General features: G+C 56.8%; 1 protein-coding gene and 1 long non-coding RNA gene across 3 annotated transcripts; one reads left to right on the top strand and one right to left on the bottom strand.

Annotated features, from left to right (window-relative positions):
* The first annotated feature begins 45 nt into the window (after positions 1-45).
* SS18L1 (SS18L1 subunit of BAF chromatin remodeling complex) lies at positions 46-27,172 on the top strand. 2 transcript variants are annotated; one of them, XM_082644616.1, is made up of 11 exons: positions 46-264; positions 12,955-13,031; positions 13,576-13,660; positions 14,245-14,389; positions 14,895-15,092; positions 15,869-16,030; positions 16,201-16,305; positions 17,120-17,212; positions 23,246-23,365; positions 24,862-24,989; positions 26,774-27,172. In XM_082644616.1, exons 1-11 carry the CDS (start codon positions 196-198, stop codon positions 26,798-26,800), a joined length of 1,209 nt encoding a protein of 402 aa, XP_082500742.1. In that variant the 5' UTR covers positions 46-195; the 3' UTR covers positions 26,801-27,172. The 2 variants fall into 2 exon arrangements, with proteins under 2 accessions (XP_082500742.1, XP_082500741.1); XM_082644615.1 differs by lacking the exon at positions 26,774-27,172 and having other exon boundaries at positions 24,862-25,156.
* LOC309816839 lies at positions 24,974-27,291 on the bottom strand. Its single transcript, XR_014296064.1, has 3 exons — positions 27,164-27,291; positions 25,150-25,732; positions 24,974-25,054 (listed from the first exon to the last, which is right to left on the bottom strand). It is a non-coding gene; the product is annotated as an uncharacterized lncRNA (long non-coding RNA).
* Positions 27,292-27,722: the final 431 nt, after the last annotated feature.

The raw sequence follows: 27,722 nt of genomic DNA, 5'->3' as shown, positions 1-27,722 counted from the left end.
GGGCTGAGGCGGTGGGCGGGGCGGCGGCGTGGCGGGCCCGAGGGCGACGCGGCGGCGCAGGGGCGGGCGAGCCCACGGCGCGGCGCCCCCCTGCCCCCCGCCCCCCAGCGACTGCGGAGAATGAGCGCCTCTGGCCGCCGAGAGCAGCCGGAGAATAAACCCCGATGATCTCGGGCTGATCCCGCACCCACGACCATGTCGGTGGCCTTCGCGTCCGCCCGGCCGAGAGGCAAAGGGGAGGTCACGCAGCAAACCATCCAGAAGGTGGGATGGGGGCCGCGGGCCGGGGCTGCGGGGCCGCGGGGTGCGGGCGGGTGCCGGGCCGGGTCGAGGGCAGCCGGCGGGCGCGGGGCTCGAACAAAGCCGGGGCGCAGCCGACCGCCGCGACCCCGCCGTGGCCCGGCGCGCGCTTCGCGGCCGGTGTGCGCCAGCCTGGGCGGGGGCGTGGGGCGGCCCTCGGGGTGGTGTCGGCGGAGCCAAGCCGTGAACGACCCCGGGCCGCGCCGGGCACAGTGGGGACCCGCCGCTTTCGGGACCAGGGTCTGCGGGCAGGGGCGCAAGGCGGCGGGACCGGGTGCCCGCGGGGTGGTGTCCGCTGGCTGCTCGGCGCGCTAAGGGGACCCGGCTGGCTGGCGAAAGCCGTGGCTCTGCGAGGTGGGCGTCCCCGGTCCCTGCGCGCAGCTTGACTGGTGGAGGCGCCACGGGGCGCATGGGGAGACGGGGACCCGGCCACGCCCGCCGCCTTAGGTGTTGGCAGTCCGAGGCACAAAGGGGCGCATCCAGAGTGTGGGACGACGTTCCAGCAGACACGCAGCCCTTTAAGGAGCGCGCGACACCTCGGGGCTGACCTGCTGGCCAAGCTTCGCCGCCCTTATTCGCGTGTCAAATTGTTTTTCAGCATGACACCTGGCCAGCCTTCTCACCTAACAGAAACTTTACAGATTCGCTTTACAGCCTTGCCCGCGTTCTGTAAGTTTGGCCTCGTGGTTTTCTAGAGATAACCTTCTCCTGGGTTTGGGGGCACCTTTAACAAAGTCTTAAGTTTTGAAATTGAGATTTAAATTTTCCTACTGTTTGTGTTTAAAAGATAAGCTCAGAAGAAAGGGGGTGTTAGTCGTTCCCGTTTGAATTTTCTCAGTGTCTTTGGTAGCTAAGTTGTTTTCTTTTCTAATCTGGGGTCCTTGGCAGTATCCCTTGGTTTCCATGAGCCTCCTTTTTCCCCAAGGGACTCACCTTGATGGTCATAGCCCTTCTTCCTTGATGACGTGACAGGACCTGGGGGACTTGTTCTCAGCCTCTTGGCTATTTTGAGACTACTTTTGCTGTGACTGGTTTTGACAAATGAGAAGCCTCAGTAAACGCTAAATAGGAAAGAGATGACTTGAGGAGCAGGAGAAATACAGGTTTAAAAGTGGGGTGTTTTTATTTGTTTAGTCAACACTTATGGGGTGCTTACTGTATACCAGGCCTTATTCTGAGGGCTTTGCAGGTCTTAGTTCATTTACTTGCTTGTGGTGGTTATCGTCATGCGCATTTTATCAATCAGGGAACAGGTATAGGGAGGCTGAGTGCCCACTGCCAAGTGGTGGAGCAGGAGTCAAACCCAGACAGCGGCTCTAGGGTCTCTGCCCCGACAGTGACTTCCGTGTGGGACAATGGGCTGGGCGGAGTCAAGCATTGTGGCTCAGATGCACACGCTGGCAGCCCGAGGGCCTCTGCGAACCCTGGTTTTTGGAGCTTAAGTGTGATGAGTGTAGTCACTGTTCCTGAAGGTGCCTTGGCGTCAACATTCATCCAGTTATTTGCACTTTGCTCTTTGCACCCAGCCCCTATTAAAGCTCCCCGAAGTCTCCAGGCAAAAGTGTGTGTTGGAGCACTGCTTCCAAACCTCAGATCAGAAAGACTGCATCCCGGGGCAGAAAATCTGCCTGCTGACCTTTGGAGATGGGTCTTCACCTTAGGCTATCACCTGATTTGACCTGATAGGGCTCGCAGTCTGTGTACTCACCTTGGTGTTTTGTCCGTAAATATACAGACCAGGGGCTCTTTTAGTGGTGTCCTGAGAGGGCATGAGAGGTCCGTGTTCTACACTCTGTGTCCACAGCACGTGCTCATGCTCAGAGCATGGAGAAAAGCCAGGGGTTCCTTGGAAGCACGCAAGGTAGTAAGAGAGCAAGAAGTATACTCATGTCCTTAGAGTATGTTTGGATAGGAGCCTGCCCGGCAAACTCCTACTCAGCCTTCAAGGCCCCACTGAAATGTCCCCTCCTCATGCCCCCTTGGCAGTCATGTGGTGAGTACAGCACTTTGACACATCACTTGGGCTCCCAGGTTTTCCTGTCGCTGACCTGTTCTTGTTGTGTCCCCAGGTTGGCACAGTGTCCGGCATAGTCAGTGTCTGGTACGTGCTGGAGCATCTGTGACACTGGTTCCATTAGTGCAAGTGTTTGGGATAGGCAGTTGTATTCGCTTCCTGTGGCTGCCGTAACAGATGACCACAAACGGGGTAGTTTAAAACAGCAGAAATTAATTTTCTTACAGTTCCAGGGGCCAGAAGTCCGAAGTCATGGTGTTGGCAGGGTTGGTTCCTTTCTGGGGTTCTGAGGGAGGATCTGTTCCAGGCTTTCCTCTGAGCTTCTGGGGTTTGCTGGCCGCCCTTGGAGCTCCTCGTCTCGCAGATGCGTCCCCCCCACCTCTGCCTCCATCTTCGTGTGGCCCCTCTTCCTGTGTGTGTCTCTGTGTCCAATTTCCCTTTTCTCATAAGGACACCAGTCACAAGATTGAGGGCCCACCCGAATCCGTGTGACCTCAAATGTAAGTTGATTACATTTGCAAAGACCCTATTTCCAAATAAGGCCCTGATCACAGACACTGGGAGTTAGGACTTGAACGTATCATTTTGAGAGACACAGTTCACTCGTAAAAGAGGATGCGTGGGGGAGGGGTGTGCCAGACAAGGAGAACCAAGGAGCAGGGGTAGGAAGGGTCCCAAAGATTGAGGAAGTCTTGGGTGGTCCTGCTTTTGGTCTGCAAGGAGCAGGTACAGGCGCCAAAACTGGGGGGGCTGGGAGAGCCAGCCTGATCTGGGGCGCCTGGGCTGCGTGCTCAGGTGGTTTTGCTTGTGGTGACCAAGCATAGCATTAGTGCAGGTGCGACGCAGGTGAGAACCACAGGGGATGTGACTTTGCCAGAGGTCCTGAGGTGGAGGTGAGCCGTGTCTCAGCAAACTAACTCCAGTGGCCCTGTAGCTGGCCAGCTGGCCTGCAGGCTGGAACCTGCCCTGCGCTGCTCGCCCTGGTTTGGGACCAGAGGCCGTGCTCCAGACACCACCGGTGGGGGTGGGGCTGCCGCCGTCTCCGCGGGCCGCACAGCTGGGCTGGGGCACGTTGGAGGGGCCCCCGGGAGTGGGCCTCGGCTGCCATGGGGGGGCCTTGTTGCCGCGTAGCACATAGTATTTGCTTAATAAATGTAAGTTTTGTCATTACTGTTTGTATTGGTTTCCTTAATTTGTTTCCTTGGCCGGAGAGCGGGAATGGTGGCTTGTCCCTCTGTACCCACAGCACCTCGTGCAGGGAGAGACAGGCTCCACGGGAGCTGCGGGACAGGTGGGCAGCTGGTATGGGTCTGGCACGGGAGAGTGAGACCAACAGGGCGGCGGCCTGGCCCCCGCGTCCTCTGTGCCCAGGGGCAGGGGTGGGCGCACAGGGGTAAGGGATGGCCATCTGGGTTGCAGGGGGATGCCCTGTGCTCTCTCAGACCTGAAACTTCTCTTAGAGAATGTGGGACAGGGGCTTCCCTGGCGGCGCAGTGGTTAAGATTCCTCGCTCCCGGTGCGGGGGGCCCGGCTTTGAGCCCTGGTCAGGGAACTAGACCCCGCATGCATGCTGCAACTAAGGAGCCCACGTGCTGAGACTGAGGAGCCTGCCTGCCGCAGCTAAGACCTGGAGCGACCAAATAAATATTAAAAAAAAAAAAAAAAAGAATGTGTAGGCTAATTCGTAAGGGAGGTAAATTAACCATTTAAAATATTCGAGCTGGGCCTCCCTGGTGGCGCAGTGGTTGAGAGTCCGCCTGCCGATGCAGGGGACGTGGGTTCGTGCCCCGGTCCGGGAAGATCCCACATGCCGCGGAGCAGCTGGGCCCATGAGCCATGGCCGCTGAGCCTGCGCGTCCGGAGCCTGTGCTCTGCAACGGGAGAGGCCACAACAGTGAGAGGCCCGCGTACTGAAAATAAATAAATAAATAAATAAATAAATAAATAAATAAATAAAATATAATATTCGAGCTGCTTTCACAGTTGAGGATGGCCTGGGGACTCTGAGAGTCCCACGAACTTGGCTAATTAATCATTTCTGAAAGCGCTTTCTCCCCAGTGAGCAGAACCTGGGAAGGGTCTTCAGGGATGGCAGTGATGGTGTCCCTTCACTCTGGTCCTTGGGCCCAGCCCTGGGGAGGGGCGGGGACCCGGGCCAGGGCGCTGCCCCTGAGCACACTTGAACCTGCCCCGAGGGCTCTGAGTGCAGCCCCTGCGGGTGGGGAAGTGTATCCTCCGGGAGGGAACAGCCACCGCCAGGCCTCTGTCCCCTCTGCCCAGTGAAACCTGGCACAGAGCCCTCCTGCAGGTGCTGCTCCAACACAGGTGTTGCCCTGGGTGCCCTCTGGTGGACAATGGAAGCACCTGGGTAAAGTCCACCCATCCCTTCCTAAAGCAGTCGCCTGCCTCTTCCAGGGCTGTGTCTGTGTTCCAGAGTCTGGAGGCGGAGGGAGGGGCCGCAGTCAGGGGCCCTGTGACACTCACTCGAGGTGTCCCCACTGCCCGGCCCTGTGCCCCTAGCCTGTTCCCTGGGCCAGTGGTCAGGGCCTGGGCACCGGCCTCTGTGCTGGGAGTCACCTGCGATCCCCGGGCTGCGAGTAGGAGCTGCCGTCCCACCCCCGGAGCGAGGGGGGCCTGGTGCCGATGTCCCCAAGTTGCAGGACCTGGGCAGAGTCGGGCCAGCCTGGACCTCCTGATCTGTGGCGGGCACCACGACTGCACACCCTGCCGCGTGAACGTGACAGGAGTCAAAAGGCTCCAGGGAGAAGGTGCTAGATGTGATGTTTGTGCAGCAAAGGCTCCTGAAACGTGGTCCCGGTCCTGAGCAGATGGGCGATTGCACCGGGGCTGCTCAGGGTTCTTTCTGTTGCAGGGGTGGAGGATGGGCAGTGGGCCGTGGGCCCTTGGGATGGGGTGAGGGTGGAGTCCCGTGGAGCTGGGGGGGCGTGGTTTCCTGGGTTCAGACTCTCATTCAGCTGTAACAGTGCACAGCCCAGCCCCTTCTGGGCCTCAGGTTCCTTGTTTTAAGGAGGATGATGTCGTCGTCGTCATCATCGTCGTCGCGCTTGCGGTTAGACGTGATCACTTGGCACAGGATGGCACATGACCTTGCAAGTGACAGTCTCAGCCTTTTGATTGGACCCTTGACTGGAAGTGATGAGTGGATTCTGAAGGGGAGGAGATTCCAAACCACAGGAAACCACATGGAGTCCAGGGTCGTGTGAGGAGGCGGAGGAGCCGCACTCTCGGGGGCGGAGCGGTGGTGACCGAGACAGGAGGTGGCCCCGAGTCGCTTGAGGAAGGTGGACATGTGTTTGCAGTTGTGTCCACGTTAACGTGTCTTAGAGTCTTTGGAAGTTGAACACGTGTGTCAGACACAGGTAGGACCACGAGGCGGGGGCCAGCCCCTTCCAAGGACACCACGGGAGTAACGTTTGGGGTTTTTTGAAACCCACACACCTGCTTTACGGATTCTCCAATCAGGTAAATGTTCGAAGGGGTCCTGTCAATGTCCATTGCTGAGTCTGCGGCGCAGCTCGTACGTCCCCTGCGGTGGTGGCTGCCCGTGTGCTGGGGAGAAGAAGCCGTGATCGACTAGCAACGTCGGCCCTGAGAGCTGCGGTGGGAAGAAGGGTTGAGCCACCTGGTGACGCTCACCCCACTCTCCAGCTGGCCCCGGGCTTGTCCCTGTCATGCCTCGGGTGGTTCCCAGGAATGATCTCACGTGGAGTCCACCCCGTGTGGGGGGGGGCATGCACTGTGGCCTTGTTTGTAGCTACAGAAGCCGGAGACCGACTGAGTACCACGTGTTTGTCTGTTCCGTGGAATTCTCTGGAGCCTCGGAAACAACGAGGGGGGCATCTTTGTGGCTGAAACGGGACAGTCTCCAAGATATCAGGGAGGATGGGAGACCAGCAGGACGGGGATGTTCCCTGTGTGCACACAGCGGGGGCGGGGGGCAGGGGATGCTTCCAGAACTATCCGAGGTTGGCTGGAATGGCAGCCGAGGGTGGGAGGTGCAAGGCCCACCCTTCCCTTGGGGCTGCTTGGACTGCGGCCAGTCCTGAACCTCTTCCCGCTTAAAGGACAGCAACCTTTGTTAATTACAAAAACAGCCACAGGGAGGTTGTCAAGGGTCTTTCTGCCCACTGTGGGGTGACCTGAGCCCCCCTCAGCAGCAAGCCTCAGGGCTTCCAGGCCCCTCTGTGGCCCCTATTCCAGGGTTGTCATGAGGGGCCACTCCCCCTTCAGAGGTCGTCACCCAGGTTCCCCCGGTGGCCCCAGCCCAGCTCTTTGTGGTCTCTGGGACCCCCAGTCCCTCGCCCTCCCAGTTCCCTGTCATCCTCACTCCCTCACCCACCCAGTCTGGACCCCACATGTGGCGCCCGCAGCCCCAGACATGTCCCCTGAGCCGGGCCCTGCGTCCTCGCCTGCGTGTCCTCACGGCCAGGCAGGCCCATGGGCAGCGGAGCTCTCACGTTGGTCATCAGTTCCCTCACAGCCGAGTCCAGTCCCTTGTAAAGCCTGTGGTCGATTGTCACAGAAACAGCAGCCAAGGAAGGACACCCCCCGGGTCTGCACCCGTGTTCCCGCCCCCATGGGGACACCGGGCTTGGCTTCGTGATGCTCTGACCACTGAGATGTCCGCCAGCACGACGGAGGCTTGGTGTGAGGCCTGTGCTTTCGGGTGCCCTCTCGGAGTCCTGAGACCACCAGGATGGCCGCGTGCAGAAGGAGCCCCGAACTGACCCCAGTGCTGAGCCCGTGTGAGACCCGCAGCAGACCCGCCCTGACAGCCCAGAATCACGAGAACTAAGGAACTGTTGCTTTCACCACAGCACATGGGGATGTTTGTAATGCAGTAGCGGGTAACGGATGCGCCCATGTGTGTTGTGACCTTGGGCCTATCAGCCTCTGCAGTCAGCCCAGGCTGAGGTTCAGAAAGTCACCCTCTTTGCTGGGCACAGGACTCCCTGTCCCCCAGCTGCCCCACCGTTCCCCGTCTCCGACGTGCCACACCCTCTTCTCCAGGTTCCTGGAACTTTGTCTCCGTTTTTGGACGCGCCCTGCTCCACCAGGCCTCTTACCTGTGCTGTCCCCTCCACCTGGGCTGCGCTTCCTCTCACCTCCACCGGCGCATTCCCAGTCAGCTTTCCAGCCACGGCCCAGATGCCGTCCCTGGGTGCCCACCGGGGTGTCCGCTGCTAAAATCATGATCGACACGCTGCCGCCTGTGGCACCAAGCAGACGTGTGCCCACGGCCATCTCTCCCCAGCTCCGGCCGCCTGCCACCTGCTCCGCTGTGAGCGTGAACGGGGTCGGGCCGCCTCTCTGCCATGCTTGCCTGGGCCTAGGACGGGCCTTCAGAGATGGGGATCTCACCACCACTCGGCAGCTGTGGCCCTCGATGCTGAGCTCCAGCTCTTCCAGATGGTGTGGCCACCGTCTCTACTCTCTGCCCCCAGCATCCTCGCCTCCGGAGGCCCTGGGCCACGCCTGGCGCTTGGGTTTCAGCCCTCAGGCTTCAGAGCCTTTCTCTGCGACATCACCTGCCCCGTCACCCCCTGAATCTATAGAAAATCAGGCTTCCCCAAGAGGGCAGAGAGTGAGGGACGTGCCTTCTGGTGCAGGAATACACAGAATCACCTGTGAGAAAGCTCAGGAGACAGCAATAAGTACATGAAGAAGTAGATTGTTACTCTTCCCGTCAGTGTAAGCGGTGTCTTTATTTTTCAGCTATGTACGAGGGATACACATTTTTAGACACACACCAGGTAGAGAGAAGAGTAGGTAAGCCCTTGGACCCACCCAGCCCCGGCAATCCCAGACACTTTGAAATCACCTTTTACACAATATTGTAAATCAGCTATACTCCAATATTAAAGAAATAGAAAAAAGGAAAAAAATTTTAAAGATCAAAAAAAGAAACTTTAAAAAAATAATAATAATAAAATCACCTTTTAAATGATAACAGTAACAAATGCCTCTCTTAGAAATTTCAGTGAACACAAATGCATATAAGAAGTAAAATCTGTATTTGTAATCTCCAATCTGGAGAGAGCCAGGGTTTCCCTCCTGTCACGTATTTCTTGTTTTTAGGTTAGATGAGGTTACTCATCAAAACCCTGCCTGCACATACAGAATCAAATAGTGCTGTGGAGCTTGTATTACAAATTAGGGTCATTCTTCCACCCCTGTGCTGTTCCCCACCTCCCAGCAGCACCCTCTGGCTCTCATCATTACTAAACCAAGTGGCTACTTCTTGAATGCTTTTAGCTTTAAGCATTGTCTGTTGACTTAATCCACTCAGGCTATGATAACAGAATACCATGGACATTCATTAGTCACAGCCAGGCGGCTGGAAGTCCGAGACCAAGGTGGTGGCAGAGTTGATTCCCAGCGAGGACCTGCTCCCTGGCTTGCAGACCGTCATCTTCTCGCTGTCTTCACACAGCAGACAGAGGAGGCTCTGGTGTTGTCTCCTTCTCACAAGGGCAGTGACCTCCTGATGGGGGCTCCACCCCCGTGACCTCATCTGAACCTAATGACCTCCCAAAATCCATAACATTTGTTGGCCTCACATAATGATGTTGGAAAAGGGGGCCTTGGCTCATTAGCATGCCCCCCCCACCACACACCTGTGCTCCCATTGCCCCAGTATGACTTCCTGGTGGTTGGGATTAGATTCACCTCTGGCTCTGATGATAAAACTGTTGTTCCAGGGCTTCCCTGGTGGCGCAGTGGTTGAGAGTCCACCTGCTGATTCAGGGGACACGGGTTCGTGCCCTGGTCCGGGAAGATCCCATATGCCGTGGAGCGGCTGGGCCCATGAGCGCTGAGCCTGCGCGTCTGTAGCCTGTGCTCCGCAACGGGAGAGGCCACAACAGTGAGAGGCCTGCGTACCGCAAAAAAACCCCAAAAAACTGTTGTTCCATGCGGGATCACATAATCATTTTTCCTGCCCAGTCTTTTCTTTTCCCTGCAGTTGGCAATCTCACTTTTTTAAAAAAAATTATTTATTTATTTTTATTTATGTATCTTTGGCTGCTTTGTTTCTTCATTGCTGCGCACGGGCTTTCTCTAGTTGCAGCGAGCGGGGGCTACTCTTCGTTGTGGTGCACAGGCTTCTCATTGCAGTGGCTTCTCTTGTTGCGGAGCAGGGTCTCTAGGCGCGCAGGCTCAGTAGTTGTGGCACGCGGGCTCAGGAGTTGTGGTGCACGGGCTTAGTTGCCCTGCGGCATGTGGGATCTTCCTGGACCAGGGCTCGAACCCATGTCCCCTGCACTGGCAGGGATTCTTAACCCCTGCGCCACCAGGGAAGCCCCCTCACTTTCTTTTGAATCACTTCTCGCTAGTTTATCCCAGACTTTCTTCCAGCCATGGAAGCCTCCTCAGCTCAGGTAGTCTGTCAGTCTTTCTCCTCTGAAAGACACCTTTAGTCAGGTTATCCTTTTCAGAAAGTCCCTGTCAGAATTGGCTAATCCTTCCTCAGGAAAGCTCTCTCAGGATGGGGTCATCCCTCCTCAGAACCTCCCCCACAGGATCGGGTCATGACTTTTCCGAAAGTCTCCCTCAGTGTCAGGTCATTGTCTTCAGGAAGTCTCCCTGGGGATTGGGTCGGGTCATCCCTCTCAGAAAGTCTCTCCAAGGATAGGGGTGTCCCTCCTTAGGAAGCCTCTGACTGATTCGGGCCATCCGTCTTCAGGAAGTCTCCCCCAGGATCGGTTCATCCCTCCTCAGCTTTGCACCATCCCTCCTCCGGGGTCTCTCTCGGGATCAGGTCACCCCTCCTCCGAAAGTCTCCTTCAGGACCAGCCATCTCCCCCGTGAGGTCTCTCTCAAGTCCTGTCATCCCTCCTCTGGAAGTCTCTCGAGGGTTTGGTCATCACTCGGGTTCCTGCTTTTGATCCTGCTGTCACTCCTGTAGAGTCTCCCTCGCAGTTGGGTCACTGCTCCTTGGCTGCCCGAAGCTTCTGTCCTGTGTGGAGGCGCTCAGTACTGTGCTTTTCACTCCACTCATTTTTAGGACCTTTCTGTGACCCAGTGTGTCTGTCAGGCTGGGCCCTTTGAGAACCTTTCCATCTGGACGCTCACATCCTTCAAGTTCTGAGGAAAAGTCGTGAACAATTATTTTTGATTTTTATACATTTTATTTATTTATTTTATTTTTTTGGCTGCATCGGGTCTTAGTTGCGGCATGCGGGACCTTTCATTGTGGCGCGGATTCTTCGTTGTGGCGCACGGGCTGCTCTCTAGTTGTGGTGTGCAGATTTTTTCTCTCTCTAGTTGTAGCATGCGGATTTTCTCTTCTCTGGTTATGGTGCACGGGCTCCAGAGGGCATGGACTCTGTAGTTTGCGGCCCGCAGGCTCTCTAGTTGAGGCGTGCGGGCTTAGTTGCCCCATGGCATGTGGGATCTTAGTTCCCAGACCAGGGGTCGAACCCGCGTCTCCTGCATTGGAAGGCGGATTCTTTACCACTGGACCACCAGGGAAGTCCCTTGAGCAATTATTTTTGGATGACTTTCTTCCTTCCTGTCTTTCTGAAAGTCCTAGAAGAATTGTTTTTGGCCATTTGGATTGTTCTTCAACTTCATTACCCTTTCTGTTTTCTACATCGGTCTTTTGCTCCGCTGTCTAGGAGTTTTCTACTACTTCATGTTCCAACTCTTCTGTCGACTTTTTTGCTGTGGTCGATTTATTTTAAATACCCCAGAGCTCATTTTGTTCTCTGTTCTGTTTAATAGCATTTTTTTAAAATAGATCCAATAACTTCTTTTATCTTTGAGGACGTTAATAGTGGTTGGGTTTTCTTTCTTTTTGTACTTTAAGTTTCCTTCTTGCATAATCTTCGTCTCCCCCAGCTTTTGGCCTCTGTCGCTGGTTTTGCTGGATCTAATTTGCAGGCTTCCGGGAAACGCTGGTGCGGGTCATCCATCTGAGGTCTTGGCTAGGGGTGTCCCCCTGCTCTCGATGTCTGGCACTTTCCTCCCGGGCTGGTCATTTTCCCTGAATCCCCCCTTGGGGACTCCTGCCAAGTAGCTGTGGGGAAGGTCCCAGAGTCTCAACCCTCCCAAGCCTGGTGGGTCCCCAGTGTGGGTCTGTGTCCCATCCGGCGCCCTGGGTCCTGCTAATTCAGTTCTTGCTCTTCCAGTTGCTTCCGCTTCTAGAATCCTGCTGCCTGCGGTGCTACCTCAGCTGTGTTCACTTTGTCCTGCTGAAGGGTTACTGTCTTCATCCCTTTCCCACCACCCAGGTCTGGGAGGGTTTGGACCTCAGCGCACACCCAGCCCGCCATCCTCCCCGCAGCGTGTCCTGGTCTTTTTTCCATAACTTCACCTCAGTGAAGTTATGGAAAACTTCATCTCAGTGAAGTTAGTACCTTGCTTAAAAAAAAAAAAATCCTAACAGTGTAACATTTTCTCCTGCTTGTAAAAACTACAAAGACTTTCGTAATGTCTGGTTAACAACTCATCCTGTGGTTTCCTGTCATTGCTTAAGTCATCCCGTCATTGAGCATTTGGCGTCCCCCCTTTTTCGAGCTGACACGAATGACGCTGAAATGGACATCCGTGCGTGCCGAGTGTGTGGCCTTGGGAGAGGATTCCTGCCAGGCATCGTGAGGCCAGGAGGTAGAGCCCGTGGAGCCTTTTAAGGGTGGCTCTGAGAGGGAGAGGGCATGGCCTTTGGTGGTGGTTTTCCTTTCTTAATTCATCTGGGGAAGTCTTCCTGGACAAACGGCCGGGATGCCCAGTCCCCCTGGGTTTGATCGCCTGCCTATGGGTGGGCTCCACCGGCAGCCCCAGCCCAGAGCGCCCTCTGGTGGTTCCGTCTTGGGCCGGCTCCTTGGCCAGGGTGGGGAATGGCTGAATTTGGGCATCCATCTCCACAGTGGGGAGAAAACACTCAAGCATAGAGGAGGAGGTTATAACTAAAAAAACCCGAACAAGGGAAATCAACCCTGAAGGCTCAGGGGCTGAGCGGGGAGGGAGAGGCGAGCAGGGCCGTGACAGGGCAGGCCCTTGGCGCTTGGGTCCCCCCACCCCCTCCCGCGTCCAGGTGGGGAGTGTCCACGCCAGGCCTCCTGGCCGGCCATGTGCGGCCCCTCCCATGCTCCCACGCGACCTTCCTCCCTCTTCTGCAGCTTCTGTCCCCTCCTGGTCTCCGTGGGCCACCCAGGTGCTGTCGCCAAGTGGCCGTCCTGGAGCAGCAGCTTTGTGGGTCTAGGAGATGCTCGCAGGGGTGCAGGCTGCCCCCCCCCCCGGAGTCCCCACCGTGTGGCCGTGATTTGTGGGCCTCACACTCCAGACTCCGGGTCCACCCTTGCTGGACAGAAGCACCGGGGCCAAGGGCCCTAGAAAACGGGTCCTGCAGGCTGTGGGTTTCCTGTGCGGAGTGAGAACCTGGACTGAGGGCGCAGGGCGGGGGTGGGGGGGAGGGATGGGCCCTGGCGCCTGCAGGGCTGCGTGCTTGGCACAGGGATGTGGAAAGTGCTCGGCCCTGCTGGCTGGGGCCGTGAGGGGGCAGTTCTGCTGACGGGCACCGCTGGGCCTCGTGAGCCGTGAGCCGAGGCTCACGAGCCCCGCAACGGGCCGCCCGCGGACGCACCGTGTTCCCCCGCTCACGTCTGCTTCTCCTTCAGATGCTGGATGAGAACCACCACCTGATCCAGTGTATCCTGGACTATCAGAGCAAGGGCAAGACGGCTGAGTGCACCCAGTGAGTGGCCGTGGCTGCCCGTGCCCCTCCCGGCTGCCTCTGGGGCTTGGTGGCCTGAGCGAGTGGGGCCTCGGGGTCAGCTAAGCTGCTGGGTCAGCTCCCCTGGGTGGCTCCTCAGGGAGAGGTGGGCAGGTTTGGAGGGAAGTGGGAGTGTGGGGGAGAGGGGACCACTGGGGGGGCCCAGGCCAGCCGCACCAGGGGACAGCAAGCTCCTCCAGGTGGGACCTCGTGTGATCCCAGGGCCGGGCACTGAGTGCCTCTGCAGGGGCTGGGGTATCCAGTTAGCTCAGTGCCGGGTCCGCCCGAGGAGGCTCGTGCCCTGGCAGCCCCTCCTGTGTCCCCTGGGCCCGCCCCCCCGACCCGCCCCCCATTCTCTGAAAAGACCCGGTAGCCACTCCCCCTTGGCCACCAGGTTGGGGGTCTCCCCCCACCATCCTGGACCGCAGAGCACTGTGCCACCTGCCCACGCACCCCCCTCCCCGGGGAGGGGCTTGGCTGCAGGGCAGGGCAGCCTCCTCCCCCTCAACTGCGCCTTCGCCTGCAGGTACCAGCAGATCCTGCACCGGAACCTGGTCTACCTGGCCACGATTGCGGATTCTAACCAGAACATGCAGTCCCTGCTGCCCGCCGTGAGTGCCTGCCACGGGGTGGGGGGCCCAGGTGTAGACAGTATTGTCCAGACCTTCGGGGCTGCTCTTTGGTCCAGATCTGGGAGATGAGGTTGCCAGGGGTCACTGGTAAGCTCCATCTCCCGTCTGCCTCCTGTGATCAGAGGTGGGCTTGGGGGTGGGGGGGGTAGCACCCTGGAACCTGGTGCTGAGGTACAGGACAGGCCGTGCAAGTGCCCTGGTGCACAGCGGGTGTGAGGGCCAGAGACGGCTGGCCAGCTGAGACCAAGAGGGGTGGGGACGGGTGTGGGCAAGGTGAGGTGGACGCAGCTCCCTGAGTCCCAGGAAAGGGGGGCCCGGCTTTGAACCTCCAAGTGTGTGTTGATAGCCCGGGGAACGCTTGGCATAGCATTTCCGTCTTGGCCTGAGGTGTCCGGGCCGGCCGTCGGTGGCGTCCAGCCGCGTGAGGGTGGCGTCCCACCCTGGAGGTGCTGGCCGGCGGCCGTGGAGTACGGCTGTGGGTCTCAGGGTGGCTGAGCCCCTGGAGCGGCTCCTGGTGGCCACTCTCCACGCTAACCCTCTCGGTGCCCTTCCCGCTGCCACAGCCGCCAACCCAGAGCCTGGCACTGGGCCCCGGAGGGCTGTCCCAGAGCGGCTCGGGCCAGGGCCTGCACTCCCAGGGCAGCCTCAGCGACGCCATCGGCGCGGGCCTGCCACCATCCTCCCTCATGCAGGCCCAGATCGGCAACGGTGAGCGGCCCTGGGTGCGCTGGGCTCTGGGTTGGTTCCGGGGAACAATGGGGTCACCGACTGGGCTCCCGGGCGGCCGGCCGCCGCGGTGGGGACCCTCTCCTCCCGGAGGCCCTGCTGCAGGCGCACGTGCTCGGGGTGACACGCGGAGGGATAAGGCCCCTATTCCAGGTCCCCTGCGAACTGGGGCTGCGTCACCTCAGAGCGCGGGCTTCCGTGTGGGGCTCCTGTCCTTGGGTGGAGAACCGCCACTAGCCGTCGGGAACCATTGATAAGGTAACGGGGAGGAGGCGGCCCCTCTGCGCGCTCAGCACATGTGTGCGTTTCCTGGTCACGTGCCCGTGTCCCTCGCCCGTTGCGCCCTTGACTGTGGTCAGCCTCCCTCCCCACAGCCGCGTGAAGGAAGCTGGCCCGGGGGGGCGGGGGGGGCACCCTCGCGCGAGGCCAGGGCTGCCGTCAGAGGTGGTCTTTGGTGGGTTTCAGCACCCCCCCCCCGCCCTGGCAGGTCCGAACCACGTGACCCTGCAGCAGACGGCGCAGAGCACGCTGCCCACCACCTCCATGAGCATGTCCGGCAGCGGCCACGGCTCGGGGCCCGGCTACAGCCACTCGGGACCGGCCTCGCAGACCATCCCCCTGCAGGGCCAGGGCGCCATCAGCAGCTACGTGTCCCGGGCCAGCATCAACATGCAGTCCAACCCAGGTACTGCCCCCAGAGGCCCCGCCCCCTCCAGCGCAGGCCAGTGTGGTCCCCAGGGCCACCCTCCTCCGGCAGCTCCCGAGCGAGGGGCGAGGCGGGGGCTGGGCGGCTTCAGGGGAGGCTCTGAGGAGGGGCGGCAGCCGCCCCGCTGGGAGGACTGGGTGGCGGCCAGCGCACAGGAGTGGGAGGCTATGGGGCAGGTGGGGCTGTGGGGCCTTGAGCACTTGGGAAGCGTCAGGTCCCAACCGGGGTGTCCCACGAGAGTCAGGCGCACCGGGGTTCAAAGGCTTAGAACAGAAAAAGAGAATGTGAAGTGTCTCCTTAGCTCTCGCTACGTTAATTACATATTGAAAACAATCTAGTTTGGATATATTGAGTCAAATAAAACGTCCCTGAAATAGATTTTCCCCTGTTTCTTCTCATTCTCTGACGTGGCTCACGTCCCCCTGTGCTGGACGGTGCTGCCCTGGAGGGTCCCGAGCAGGGGTGGCAGGAAAGGACAGGCAGGCGGGGCCCCCACCGGAGCCGGAGCCTTCGACACCCGAGGCTCGGGGGAGGGCGAGGCGATAGGCTCCTCTGGTACTAGCCTTGGGGAGTTAGGGGCGTGGGGGCCGGCCTTTCACATTTTATGAGTTGCCCAAAGGCGCGTTGGCAGGAAGGGTGGCGTGGCCTCGCGGGGCGGAGCTGCACAGGCCCAGCCCGGGAGGAGGGCTCAGGCGGGTCTGCGGGGTGCCGCCCGGGAGCTTCTTGGGTTACGCGGGGTCTGTCGTGTCCCCCAGTGTCCATGATGCACCAGCAGGCAGCCTCGTCCCACTACAGCGCGGCACAGGGCGGGAGCCAGCACTACCAGGGCCAGTCCATGGCCATGATGGGCCAGAGCGGGCAGGCGGGCAGCATGATGGGGCAGCGGCCCATGGCGCCCTACCGGCCCTCCCAGCAAGGTGAGGCCCCGCCCCCGGTGCAGGGAACCGGTGGGGAGGGGCGGTGTGTGCAGTGCGTGGGGCAGGCCTCCCTGTGTCCCCTGGCGGGCCTGGTGGAGTGTCCTCTGATCGGGGGGCCTGTTGGGGAGGTTCTGGGGCTCGGGGAGGTGACGTCCGGCGCTGTCCCCTAGGCTCGTCCCAGCAGTACCTGGGCCAGGAGGAGTACTACGGCGGCGAGCAGTATGGCCACGGCCAGGCCGCCTCGGAGCCCATGAACCAGCAGTACTACCCTGACGGTGAGGCTGCAGTGGCTTCCGTCCGCTGCTCGCTGGTCGTTCCCAGTTCAGACCCCAGAGCCCCCGACGTCCGCCGGCAAGGCACCCAGAGTCCCCTTTGGGGGGGGTGGCTGGTCTCTGCTGAGAGAAGCTTCCGGCACTGGCCCCCCTGGGGCTGGGTGCGCGGTCCTGAGGATGGACACGAGCTCATTGTGAGATGCTTTCAGGAAGGTGACAAACATGAGCTGACTGTCTCGTAACACTCTCCTCCTGGCTGCTCAGTTACAACTCCTGCAGCTTATTTTCCTTTTCCGTGTCACCTTTCAGGCATCTCTAAATGGCCCCAGGGTTTGTGGAGGTGGCGTTTAACATGGCCACAGAGGACGGGTGGGATTTGGGGAGGACCCCCCAGGCAGGGGTGAGTGAGCAGGTCTGGCGCTGGGGAGGTGGCCAAGACCAGGGCAGGGCAAGCCGTGACCCCTCTGTGGAATGGTGGCCGGGCCTCACGAGGTGTCACGCACTCCGAAGGGAGCCGGCGCGGGGATGGTGACCGTGTAGCGACATTAAGAGCTGACGTCCACGTGCGTGTCACGCGTCGGGCACCGAGTACACTCTGTAAACCGTGGCTAGTTGATCCTCACACCGCCCCGAGGAGCAGGCGGCCGTCTGCACTTTAAAGGAAGGGAACCGGGGCAGGAAGTGCCCCCATGGGTTCCGTCTAGGGAAACTGGACCGCGCCGGGGTCTCCTGACCCGACGGCTGAGTTCACGCGGTCTCTCCTGGGTCTGGGCAGCCGGGGCCTCCGCTGACTGCAGGGCACCCTGTTTGCTTGCAGGACATGGCGATTATGCCTACCAGCCGGCGTCCTACACAGAGCAGAGTTACGACCGGTCGTTTGAGGAGTCCACGCAGCACTACTACGAGGGCGGTAAGGCGACCGGGCCTCTGGTTCCGGGTCCGACGGGCGTGGGGCGTATGGAGATGGGGGCGGGCGCCGATAAAGCCGCCGAGGTGACGTCACCAAACACGGATTTGGGAAGAAACAGGCATAGTCGTTTCTCACACGGTTCTCGGGTTTGGGGACTTCCCACCGCCCCAGGGGCCCCGAGAGGATAGGAGCCATTAAGCTCACAGGGTGGCGTGGTCCTGGGCCTTGGTCTGGACGTCAGGACTGGGGACAATGGCAAGGCTGCCAGGGGCCCGGAGAGGAAAAGACAGATGATACGTACAGAACAGATGACTCGAAAATGTGACTTTTGGGGTGACTTTTTAAGTTGTAAAAAACGTAAAATTTACCATTTTAACCATTTTTAAGTGCACAGTTCAGCGGCACTAAGCACATTCACACTCTTGTGCGACCACCATCATCACCGCGTCATCTCAGAGCCTTCTCGCCTTCCCAAAGGGACACCCTGTCCCCAGTAAACACCAACTCCCCACTTCCCCTCCCCTTCCAGGAGAGCGGGGCTCAGCCTCCTCCACGGGAGGGGCCCCCGCCTGCCTCGCGTGCTGCTCCCTGGGACAAGCTTGTTGAAGTCTGAAGTGCAGAGTTCTGTACCCTCGCTTTGGGTTACGTACGCTTGTCTTTCATAATTGATGAGGAGTTTGCTAAAACATTCAGTGACTTCTTTTAAGGCGAGTGTGGCACATGACACAGTTTCCTCCTGGACCTGGAAGCATTGTGTTCCACCTTGTTAATGACCCCTGCACGTGTTAACACGGTACCGGCCATTCCACAGCCGGTGGCCTGCCGGGTCTTGTTTAGGGTGAGAGGTGCGGGGGGCAGTTTGCTCCGAGAGGACTGGGCGCTAAGTGGCCTGTGGCCCTGAGAGGGGCAGGGTGTTGGGTGGGAGCAATAACGGGGTCGCCTGAAGCCAACAGAAAGAACTTTCTAGTCATTAGACTTGTCCCCCAGCGGGATGGGGAACCTCGAGGGGCACGGGTGGCTGGTCCTGGGGTTGTGCACAGGAGGTGGTATCTGGCAGGAGCCCTGTGGGGTCCCCGGAATAAGAGGACCAGTGTCAGGAAGGGGCCAGGGCATGGCCGACCCAGCCGAGCGGGACACTGTTGCTGTCGGGGCCACTACAGAGGAAACCTGGAAGTCCCCATGGCATTTCCTGTCCGTGAGGTTTGCAGGAGCAAAGGCTGGATGGAGCCAGTGTCTGCTGTGACATGTCCAGGGCGCTTCTGTGGCATGTTCCCCCGGGTCATGCCAGGTGTACAGGACCAGGGTGTCTGGGTGCCACCTGCTGCGTAAAACAAAGGGCGCTAAGGGCACACACACCACAAACAGCCTCTGGAGAAATACCTGGGACAGCGATGGAGATGATGAGGCCGGGCGGGGGCGGGGGCCTTCCTCCCCGGACCTGTTGAAGACGGACTTGGTTTGTTTTTTTATTTCTGAATCGCCCACTTAGAAGTCAAACTTACTGAAAACCAAAGCACTAACCCTGTGGCCCCCCAGACCCGCCCATACCCCCCAGTCCTGGGGTTGCAGCACCGCTGTTTGGGGCGCTTCTCCCGATGGCGACGGTGACTGTGATCGGGCGTTGGGGATGGTGGGGACGGCTCCGCCCCAAACGGCTGCCACGCGGGTCCCTGAGGCTCATCTTTGCTTGGCGACGAGGTTGTGTAGACGGGTTGGTCACCCTTGTGCATTAGTGCCTGTGGCTGTTCTACGGCCACGGTCCTGCCGTGTTTAATGACAACACCAGCCTCTTCTTTCACAAGTAAGTGGTTCCTTTCTTCACGGCCACGTCACAGAATGTTGCAAGATTCTTAAAGACAGAAACAAATGAAAAGGAGACGAAAAACAAGAGAAGTCGTTGTACCTGCCGGTGGTGGAGGGAAGGCCCTGGAGCCGCCGTCACTGTCCCAGGCTGTTCTAGGAAGAGCAGTCTGGGCTCCCCCGCTCTGCTGCTCCCACGAAACCCTCCTGAGAATCGCTGAGGCTTGTTCAAAGGAGTGCTGCCTCTCTCCTTTCAGAGCTGTCCATACAGGTCCGTCTTCGACTGGGATTTGGCCCCGGGTCAGAAGGTTTTCCTGGGTGCGTGAGAGTTGCGTCGGCTTCTCACCCCCTGCATACCTGCTGTGTCTAGGCCACGGCGGCTGCTGCTGTGAATTAGCTCCTTTACCCGTTATCCTAGAAAGAGAAAAGGGGCTGTAAGACATGAGACTATGCAGACCGACCCCAAAACTCTGAAACCCTGGAGAAAACCTGCCAAGTCTCTGATGAATTTCTCCGATGCGTTTCTCACAAAGACAGTGAACCTGGGTCTCCACTGGTCACTGACGCCTCCTTGGCCATCGGCCGTCCCATCGGCCATTGTTGCTGGGACCGGTCATGGTTGTGAGGAGGGAAAAGCTGTCAAGGTGTTTCCTTAGATAGTGACCAATCAGAAAACCCAGCAGATTCCTCAGAGCCCACCTTGGAGAAGAGCTCCTGTGCTGTAGAGCGTGTGTTCCTTCATTGTTCTGCGCAGCTGGAAATTGAACTTCCTTATGGGGTTTTAAGCCTTTCTACATGAATTCGCTCTCAATAAAGCTGTTATTTTAAAATGTACGTTATCAGGACCCCAGTTTTAAAATACTTACATTTTACTGGACTTCCCTGGTTGGTGCAGTGGTTAAGAATCCGTCTGCCAGTGCAGGGGACACGGGTTCGAGCCCTGGTCTGGGAAGATCCCACATGCTGTGGAGCAACTAAGCCTGTGCGCCACAACTGTTAAGCCTGCGATCTAGAGCCCATGTGCCGCAACTACTGAGCCCACGTGCCACAACTACTGAGCCTGCACTCTAGAGCCTGTGAGCCACAACTACTGAAGCCCATATGCCTAGAGCCCGTGCTTCGCAACAAGAGAAGCCACCGCAGTAAGAAGCCCGCACACTGCAAAGAAGAGCAGCCCCTGCTCGCCGCCACTAGAGAGAGCCCGCACGCAGCAATGAGGACCCAACGCAGCCAAAAATAAATAAATAAACAATAAAGTAAAAATTTTTTAATGAAAAAAAATCTATAAAAATCTTAATTAACTAAAAACAAAGACAAGAACAAGAAAACCACAAGCAGCCCTGCTTTCCAGGCTGTCTGGCGCCACAGGGGGTAAACACCCCGGGTCCCCTCGCCCCGCCTGCTCCTGCTAGAGGATGGGGTCTCGTGCAGAGGAAGACCCACACTCTGTGGTTAAAGGCCAGACACTGTGGTTTTGAAGAAAACGATGAAACTAAACTTAAATTGGTCTTCTTATAAAGGTGTTTTGAAAATGGAATGGAATTTAGTCTCTACACCAATCTAAAACTCTTAAGACCTGCATTATGAAGACTTCGTAGCAAGATTTTTATTTATTTATTTTTAAAGTTTTATTTAAATATAGTTGATTTACAATGTTGTGTTTCAGCTGTACAGCAAAGTGATTCAGTTATACACACACACACACACAGAGAGACACACGTATATATATATTCTATTTTTAGGTTCTTTTCCATCACACGTGTAGAAAGATTTTTAAATGGTTGTTAATACTCCCTCTTTTTAAAAAAATTTATTTATTTTATGTATTTATTTTTGGCTGCACTGGGTCTTCTTTGCTGTGCACGGGCTTTCTCTAGTTGCGGCGAGTGGGGGCTACTCTTCGTTGCAGTGTGCGGGCTTCTCACTGTGGTGGCCTCTCCTGTTGCGGAGCACGGGCTCTAGGCACGCGGGCTTCAGTAGTTGTGGCACGTGGGCTCAGCAGCTGTGGCTCGCGGGCTCTAGAGCGCAGGCTCAGTAGTTGTGGCGCATGGGCTTAGTTGCTCCGCGGCATGTGGGATCTTCCCGGACCAAGGCTCGAACCCGTGTCCCCTGCATTGGCAGGCGGATTCTTAACCCCTGCACCACCAGGGAAGTCCCCAATACTCCCTCTTAACTGTTGGTAATTATTTGGTAATACATTTACTGCTCTCCCAAATTGTTTTCTTACCATGAGCTTTCTTCCAAAATGAGGCTTTTAGCACGGGTGCTGGCTGATTAGTTAGAGTTTTGAAAATGAGAATTAAGCCATTTTCTCTGGGAAAAGAAAAAGTAAGTGAACCTAAAACATCTCTGGGACTGTACCCACATATAGATGCAGAACACAGGGGCAAACGTCTGCCTCTTTTCATTCATAAAGTCACAGGAAAACACGTTATAGGTCTGAGCTGGAACCCTGGCTTGCACGTTTGCCAATAAAACGAGGGTGTCCCAAAACTTCTGGGGTCCCTTTGAACTGTGGGGATCATACGGCCTTTTCCTGTGTCTGTGTCCAGATCTCCTTCTTCTTACAAGGACATCAGTCACTGGATTAGGGCCCACCCTAACCTTGTATGCCCTCCCTTTAACTAATTACATCTGCAAAGACCCTATTTACAAATAAGGCCACAGGTTCCTGGGGTCAGGACCTCAACAGCTCTTTTGGGGGACACAGTTTACCCACAACACTGGTGTTGGTCTTTGTCTTAATTGCATTACCCTCTTCACTTTGGCAATATATTTGTATTTCTATTAAGATAGTAAGAGAAAGTATTGTGTTGGCCAAACAGTTCATTCGGTTTCCCTGTAAGACGGCTCTAGTAGCACTTAGCTGTCTTTAACTTCATTCGGAACAATTTTGTTAGACTGTGTGTGACGGCTGTCATATCTGTGCATTAAAAAAAAATCAAAACTGGTGAATTTTTGTGTAGCCATTTTAATATTGAAGATGGAAGAAAAAAAAGCGACATTTTTGGCCTATTATGCTTTATTATTTCAAGAAAGGTAAAAACGCAACCAGAATGCAAAAAAAGATTTGTGCATTGTATGGAGAAGGCGCTGTGACTGATCCAACGTGTCAAAAGTGCTTTGTGAAGTTTCATGTGGAGATTTCTCGCTGGATGATGCCCCACGGTCGGGTAGACCAGTTGAAGTTGATAGCGATCAAATCAAGACATTAATTGAGAGCAATCAACGTTGTACCACGTGGGAGATAGCCGACATACTCAAAATATCCAAATCCATCTCTGAAAATCATTTGCACCAGCTCGGTTATGTTAATCGCTTTGATGTTTGTGTTCCACATGAGTTAAGCGAAAAAAACCTCCTTGACTGTATTTCCTCTTGTGAGTCTCTACGTAAACGTAACCAAAACGTTCTGTTTTTAAAACTAATTGTGACAGGCGATGAAAAGTGGATACCGTACAGTAACGTGGAACGGAAGAAGATAAGGGGGCAAGCGAAATAAACCACCAACAACCACACCAAAGGCCGGTCTTCATTCACAGAAGGTGAAGTTGTGTATATGGTGGGACTGGAAGGGAGTCCTCTATTCTGAGCTCCTTCCAGAAAACCAAACGATTAATTCCAACAAGTACTGCTCCCAATTAGACCAACTGGAAGCGGCACTTGACGAAAAGCGCCCAGCATTAGTCAACAGAAAATGCATAATCTTCCATCAGGATAATGCAAGACCCCATGTTTCTTTGATGACCAGGCAAAAACTGTTACAGCTTGGCTGGGAAGTTCTGATTCATCTGCCGTATTCACCAGACGTTGCACCTTTGGATTTCCATTTTTTTCGGTCTTTACAGAATTCCCTTAATGGAGAAAATTTCAATTTCCTGGAAGACTGTAAAAGGCACCTGGAACAGTTCTTTGCTCAAAAGGATAAAAAGTTTTGGGAAGATGGAATTATGAAGTTACCTGGAAAATGGCAGAAGGTAGTGGAACAAAACGGTGAATACGTTGTTCTATGAAGTTCTTGGTGAAATTGAAAACTGTGTTTTAGTTTTACTTAAAAACTGAATGAGCTTTTTGGCCAACCCAATAAAACAAAATAATTTGAATTGTTGTGGAAAAGAAGAGGTACTGGAGCAGTGGACTCGGTCTAGGGAACCCAAAGCTGCCCATGCCTTGAGGGACAGCGGAGCTGCCATTGCTCTCTGGAAATGAGCTCATGTCTCCTTCCCTCTGCAGGAAACTCACAGTACAGCCAGCAGCAGGCGGGGTACCAGCAGGGCACAGCCCAGCAGCAGACATACTCCCAGCAGCAGTACCCCAACCAGCAGAGCTACCCCGGGCAGCAGCAAGGCTATGGTAAGCGGTGGGGGGGTCCATCACAGGAACGTGGTCATTCGGTGGGCGCCCAGCAGGCTTCTTACTTTGGAACAGTTGTAGATTTCTGGAAAAGCTGTTAGGAAAGCTGAGAGTCCCCCCATGGTTAACCTCATCCATTACCGGGGCCCTGTGGTCACAGCTAAGAAACCAAGGTTGGTGCTTGGCCGTGGACTGAACCAGTTTCTTCGGATCTCACTGGCTCTCCCGCATCTCCTTCTCTGTCCGGGACCAGTCCAGGATCCCACATGACATCAGCCCCACAGCTCCTTGGGCTGCGAACGTTCCTCAGACTTTCCTCGTCCCTCTTGACCTTGGCACTTTTGAGGAGGGCTGGCCGGGCACTTCCTAGACGCCCCCCTCAGGTTGGGTTTGTCTGGCCTGGGTTCTGAGTTTTGGAAAGAAGACCACGGCCAAGTGCCTTTGCGTCCCCTCCTGTGGGCATGACTTGCCTCCGTTGAGTCTGGCCTTGGTCACATGGTCAAGGGCGTCTGCCAGGCCTCCCCAGTGTTGGGCTTCCTTCCCTCTCCTCCTCCAGACTCTGGCGTCACTGGGTCCAGCCCCACTCAAGGGGGCACTGTGTACATCACGGGTCCCCAACTCCCGGGCCTCGGACCAGTACCGGTCCGCGCCAGTTAGGAACCAGGCCGCACAGCAGGAGGTGAGCCGTGGGCGAGTGAGTGAAGCTTCATCTGCCGCTCCTCATCGCTCCGCGTCGCTTGCATTATGGCCTGAGCCATCGCCATCTCCCCCTCCCCCGTCCGTGGAAAAATTGTCTTCCGTGAAACCAGTCCCTGGTGCCAAAAAGGTTGGGGACCGCTGGTCTACATAGATTGTTTGGAATTCTTCTGTAGGGAAGATGGGTCTCTTCTCCCCCATTCACTTAGTTATTGATCGTTTATTTATATTGGTAGGTGCTCACGGGTATTGATTTTACACATTGAGTTACAATCCAAACTTCTTTCTTTTATTGTTCAAACCATCTCAGCCCTGCCTCTTGGGAGCTCAGGTTGGGCCTGTGGCCCTTGGACGTGCCCCATCTTTTTGGTTTAGAGCACTTTCTTCTTTCTGGGACCACAGTGTTTCCCCTGCCCCAGCCCTAGAAACAACCAGTTTTGGAAAAAACACTCGGCCTTTGTCAGTTTCTCCTAAACCATCTACTTAGGCTCTGGAGGCACGATTACCATCTCGCGCGTGTTTTCACCATTTGCTGTGTGTTTGACTCTCGTGTTTACAGTGACCACCGTGACTGGTGTAAGCTGGTCCCAGGAAGCAGGCCCGGGGTGCTGAGAGTGGCCCCCAGGCTCCATCCGGGTGGGGGTGGGAGCACAGCTGCGAACCGCGCGGGACTCCGCGCAGCCGCCAGCTGTGGCGCTTTCACTGCATGGGCTTAATGTGGAGGGAGAACGGGTGCCAGCATCAGGGGCTCGAGCGGACGGGGGCATGGGGTGGTCTCACGGCTCCCGCATGTGTTCTAGGGCCTGCCCAGGGCGCCCCCTCGCAGTACTCCAGCTACCAGCAGGGACAAGGCCAGCAGTACGGAAGCTACCGAGCGTCTCAGACGGGCCCGTCCGCCCAGCAGCAGCGGCCTTACGGCTACGAGCAGGCAAGCCTTCTGCCCGTTTCCAGACTTGCAGCCCCTGCGTGCGTCAGACGTGACGAAGGTTTCCCCTGTGGTCAAGAGAAACAATAACACAGGGTGAACTGGCACCCGGGGTCCCTCCAGAACGTTAATTCTCTGAGCCTGTAAGGTTTTTAAAAATTACCTCTTCGGTCAGACACAGCTGGCTCTGTGTCCTTGTCCTTTCACACCTCGGGTGTTTCCTGCGTGCCTAGCAGCGTCGGGTGTCTGGTGCGCGCTTGGGGGCCACGGCGACTAGGCAGATTCTAGAGCTTGCATCTCACCTGACACAGCCGGGCGCTGTTGGCGCCGGGATGGAGCAGCGGCAGGTAGTTCTGGGAAGAGGACCCAGAGGGCAAAGGGACGGAATGACGGGTGGCAGGGCTGGCACAGACCAGGTCGGGGAGGCCCTCTCGGGCGACAGCGAGGCCATCAGACCTGAGCAGAGCTGCTCAGGCTCCCAGGACGGCAGGGAGGCCTCACCCACCTGACGAGGATCTGCTCTGCGTGGGGTGGGGCCCTGGAGGCTGTCAGGGCCTTCGGTGAAAGCACAGTGGCTGCTGGAGAGAGGTGAGAGTCTCCGGGACTCTAGGTGCTCTCAGAGGTGGTGCCAGCGGGATTTGCTGGTGGACTGGACTTGGGGCATGCGGGAGAGGCGGGTCGGGGAGGCCCCAGGGATTTCGGCCTGGGCTGCTTGAGGTAGTTGTCATTTCTCGGGGTGCAGAGGGCTGTGGAGAGAAAATCAAGCTTAAGTTCAGATGCCTCTGACTTCCACCTGGAGGCGTGGGGGAGAAGGGCGGTCAATGATGGATGTCGGCCCCTCCTGGTGGGAGAGAAACCCATGACTGGTGAATGTAAGTGTCTGGGGCCTCTCAGCGGAGGTGCCATGGGGCCAGGACGTGAGGATGAGAGTGAGCCAGCCACGGGACGCAGCCGTGCAGAGGTCCTGAGGTGGCCAGGTGTGTCTCAGGTGAGTCAGTCAGGAGGAGCCTTGGCGTCTGCAGCTCAGGCCAGGAGCAGGGCAGTGGGGCGGGAGGAGACTTATCCTGGGCATATTCGGAACCTCCTTTGAAGAGAGCCCCTTGCAAGGGGTGATTGTCCATCGGTGGCCTTTTGTGCTGGGTCACAGGCACTAATGGCCGTTTACACGGCTAATGAAATCTCAAGGCACCACGTGGAAGACGGATGTTTTCCTCAGGCACCTGAATAGGTAAGGTCTGTATTTTATTTTTTTAAATGCTTCTCACCCTGCTCCCTGAAGAGAGAGAATGGACCAGTCCTACTTGGACGATGAGTTTTCAACACGAGTACACAAGCCCAGGGCAGGGCAGTGAAGGAGAAAACCTTTCTGACCTCGAAGAGAGCAGTTTGGAATGTTCCCGAGCGTGCCGGAAGCGGTGCCAGTGTCGTCTGTGGCTGGGGGAGCCCGTCACAGACCTGTTCACGGCAGGCTCAGGGTGGGGCCGCGACTTGAGGCACCGGGACCAGGCCCAGCACAGTGAGCTGCTGTGTGACTGGGTGAACCAGCCTCTTCCGCCCTCTGACCTAAATCAGTAGCTGCCGCCTGGAGAGTGGCTTCTGGAAGGCCGCTTATCTGCCTGCCTCGTGGAGACAGGCAGAGGCTGTTTGGTCGCTTGCCTTTTATTTTCCCTCCACCTCTCATCCTGGGTGTTGGCGGGTGTGTTGGGGGGGGAGTCTGTCTTACCCCTGGGTGTGGACCCTCTTACGCAGGACTGTTGGGGTGTAATCTGTGTCTTGGTCTCTTGCAGGGCCAGTACGGAAATTACCAGCAGTAAAGGACATCCTTCCGGAGCCTTGCAGCGGCACGTCCGTGTGGCATGGACAGGCCAGCGACAGTCTTGCGGAGCTGTGACCTGCGGGCTGCCCCTTCAGCCCACGCGGCGTCTGCACGTGAAGCGTGCACATTTCACGTGGGGTAGGACACCGAGCGTGTACTGCCGCTGCAAGACAGCGCTTTGATGGTGTGACATACTTGGTGCTGTGCACACCATTGTATGTCCATACAACGGACAGGTTGTCCCTTTTTGTCCGCCCCCCCGCCCCGCAGTGTTTCTAGCTAGCTTTAGGGGCTCTTCTGTCATCAGAGCGTTCTGTGCCCAGTGATGGGACATACCTACAAGAGGCCATAGTCCACGTACTTGTATAAACAGACCTCAGGTCTGACGCTCCTCACGCGCTGTCGTACTGTGCGTTGTAAACTTGTCTTTCACTGGCAGCACCGCAGCTGGACACGTGTGCACAGCCCCTGGATGGCAGCCTCTTCCTGGGCCTCGATGGGGGGGTGGGGGAGGCATCTTCTGTGATTTGCGTCAGTTTCTGTTACACGATGGAAAGGATTACTAAGCCTCATTTGGAGACGCTGTGAACCGTTATTTTCAGAGCTCACTTGTTACCTGTGTCTCTCACCACTTGTGTTTATCCAAAAAGTTATATGTTTTTGTATTAAAAAGTAAAGAGGGATCAATGACTATGTTCTAAATAAATAGGAATCCATGAAGGCAATGAATGATGAGCCTTACCCAGGGAGAGTGGTATTGCTGAAGGAAAGAGAAGGTAGTCTCTGGAATTACTTTGGCTTTGGCCCTTGTTTATCTGATGGTCATTTCTGGGATTTTAATATTTAATATGCCCAACTCCAAAGTTATAATTTAAAATATTGACACCAAATTTTCCAAACTGTTGCCAAGTTGTTTATTT

Source organism: Mesoplodon mirus (assembly GCF_964341445.2).
Source record: "Mesoplodon mirus genome assembly, chromosome: 15".
Classification (NCBI taxonomy): Eukaryota; Metazoa; Chordata; class Mammalia; order Artiodactyla; family Ziphiidae; genus Mesoplodon; species Mesoplodon mirus.
The sequence above is the reverse complement of the archived record's forward strand: the minus strand, read 5'-3'. Positions and strand labels throughout refer to the sequence as shown.

Coding starts and splice junctions, on each gene's coding strand:
- SS18L1 (XM_082644615.1), top strand. CDS start 196: ATGTCGGTGGCCTTCGCGTCCGCCCGGCCGAGAGGCAAAGGGGAGGTC. Junction 13,661..14,244: donor TGCAGTCCCTGCTGCCCGCC/GTGAGTGCCTGC, acceptor CCGCTGCCACAG/CCGCCAACCCAGAGCCTGGC. Junction 14,390..14,894: donor GCAGGCCCAGATCGGCAACG/GTGAGCGGCCCT, acceptor CCGCCCTGGCAG/GTCCGAACCACGTGACCCTG.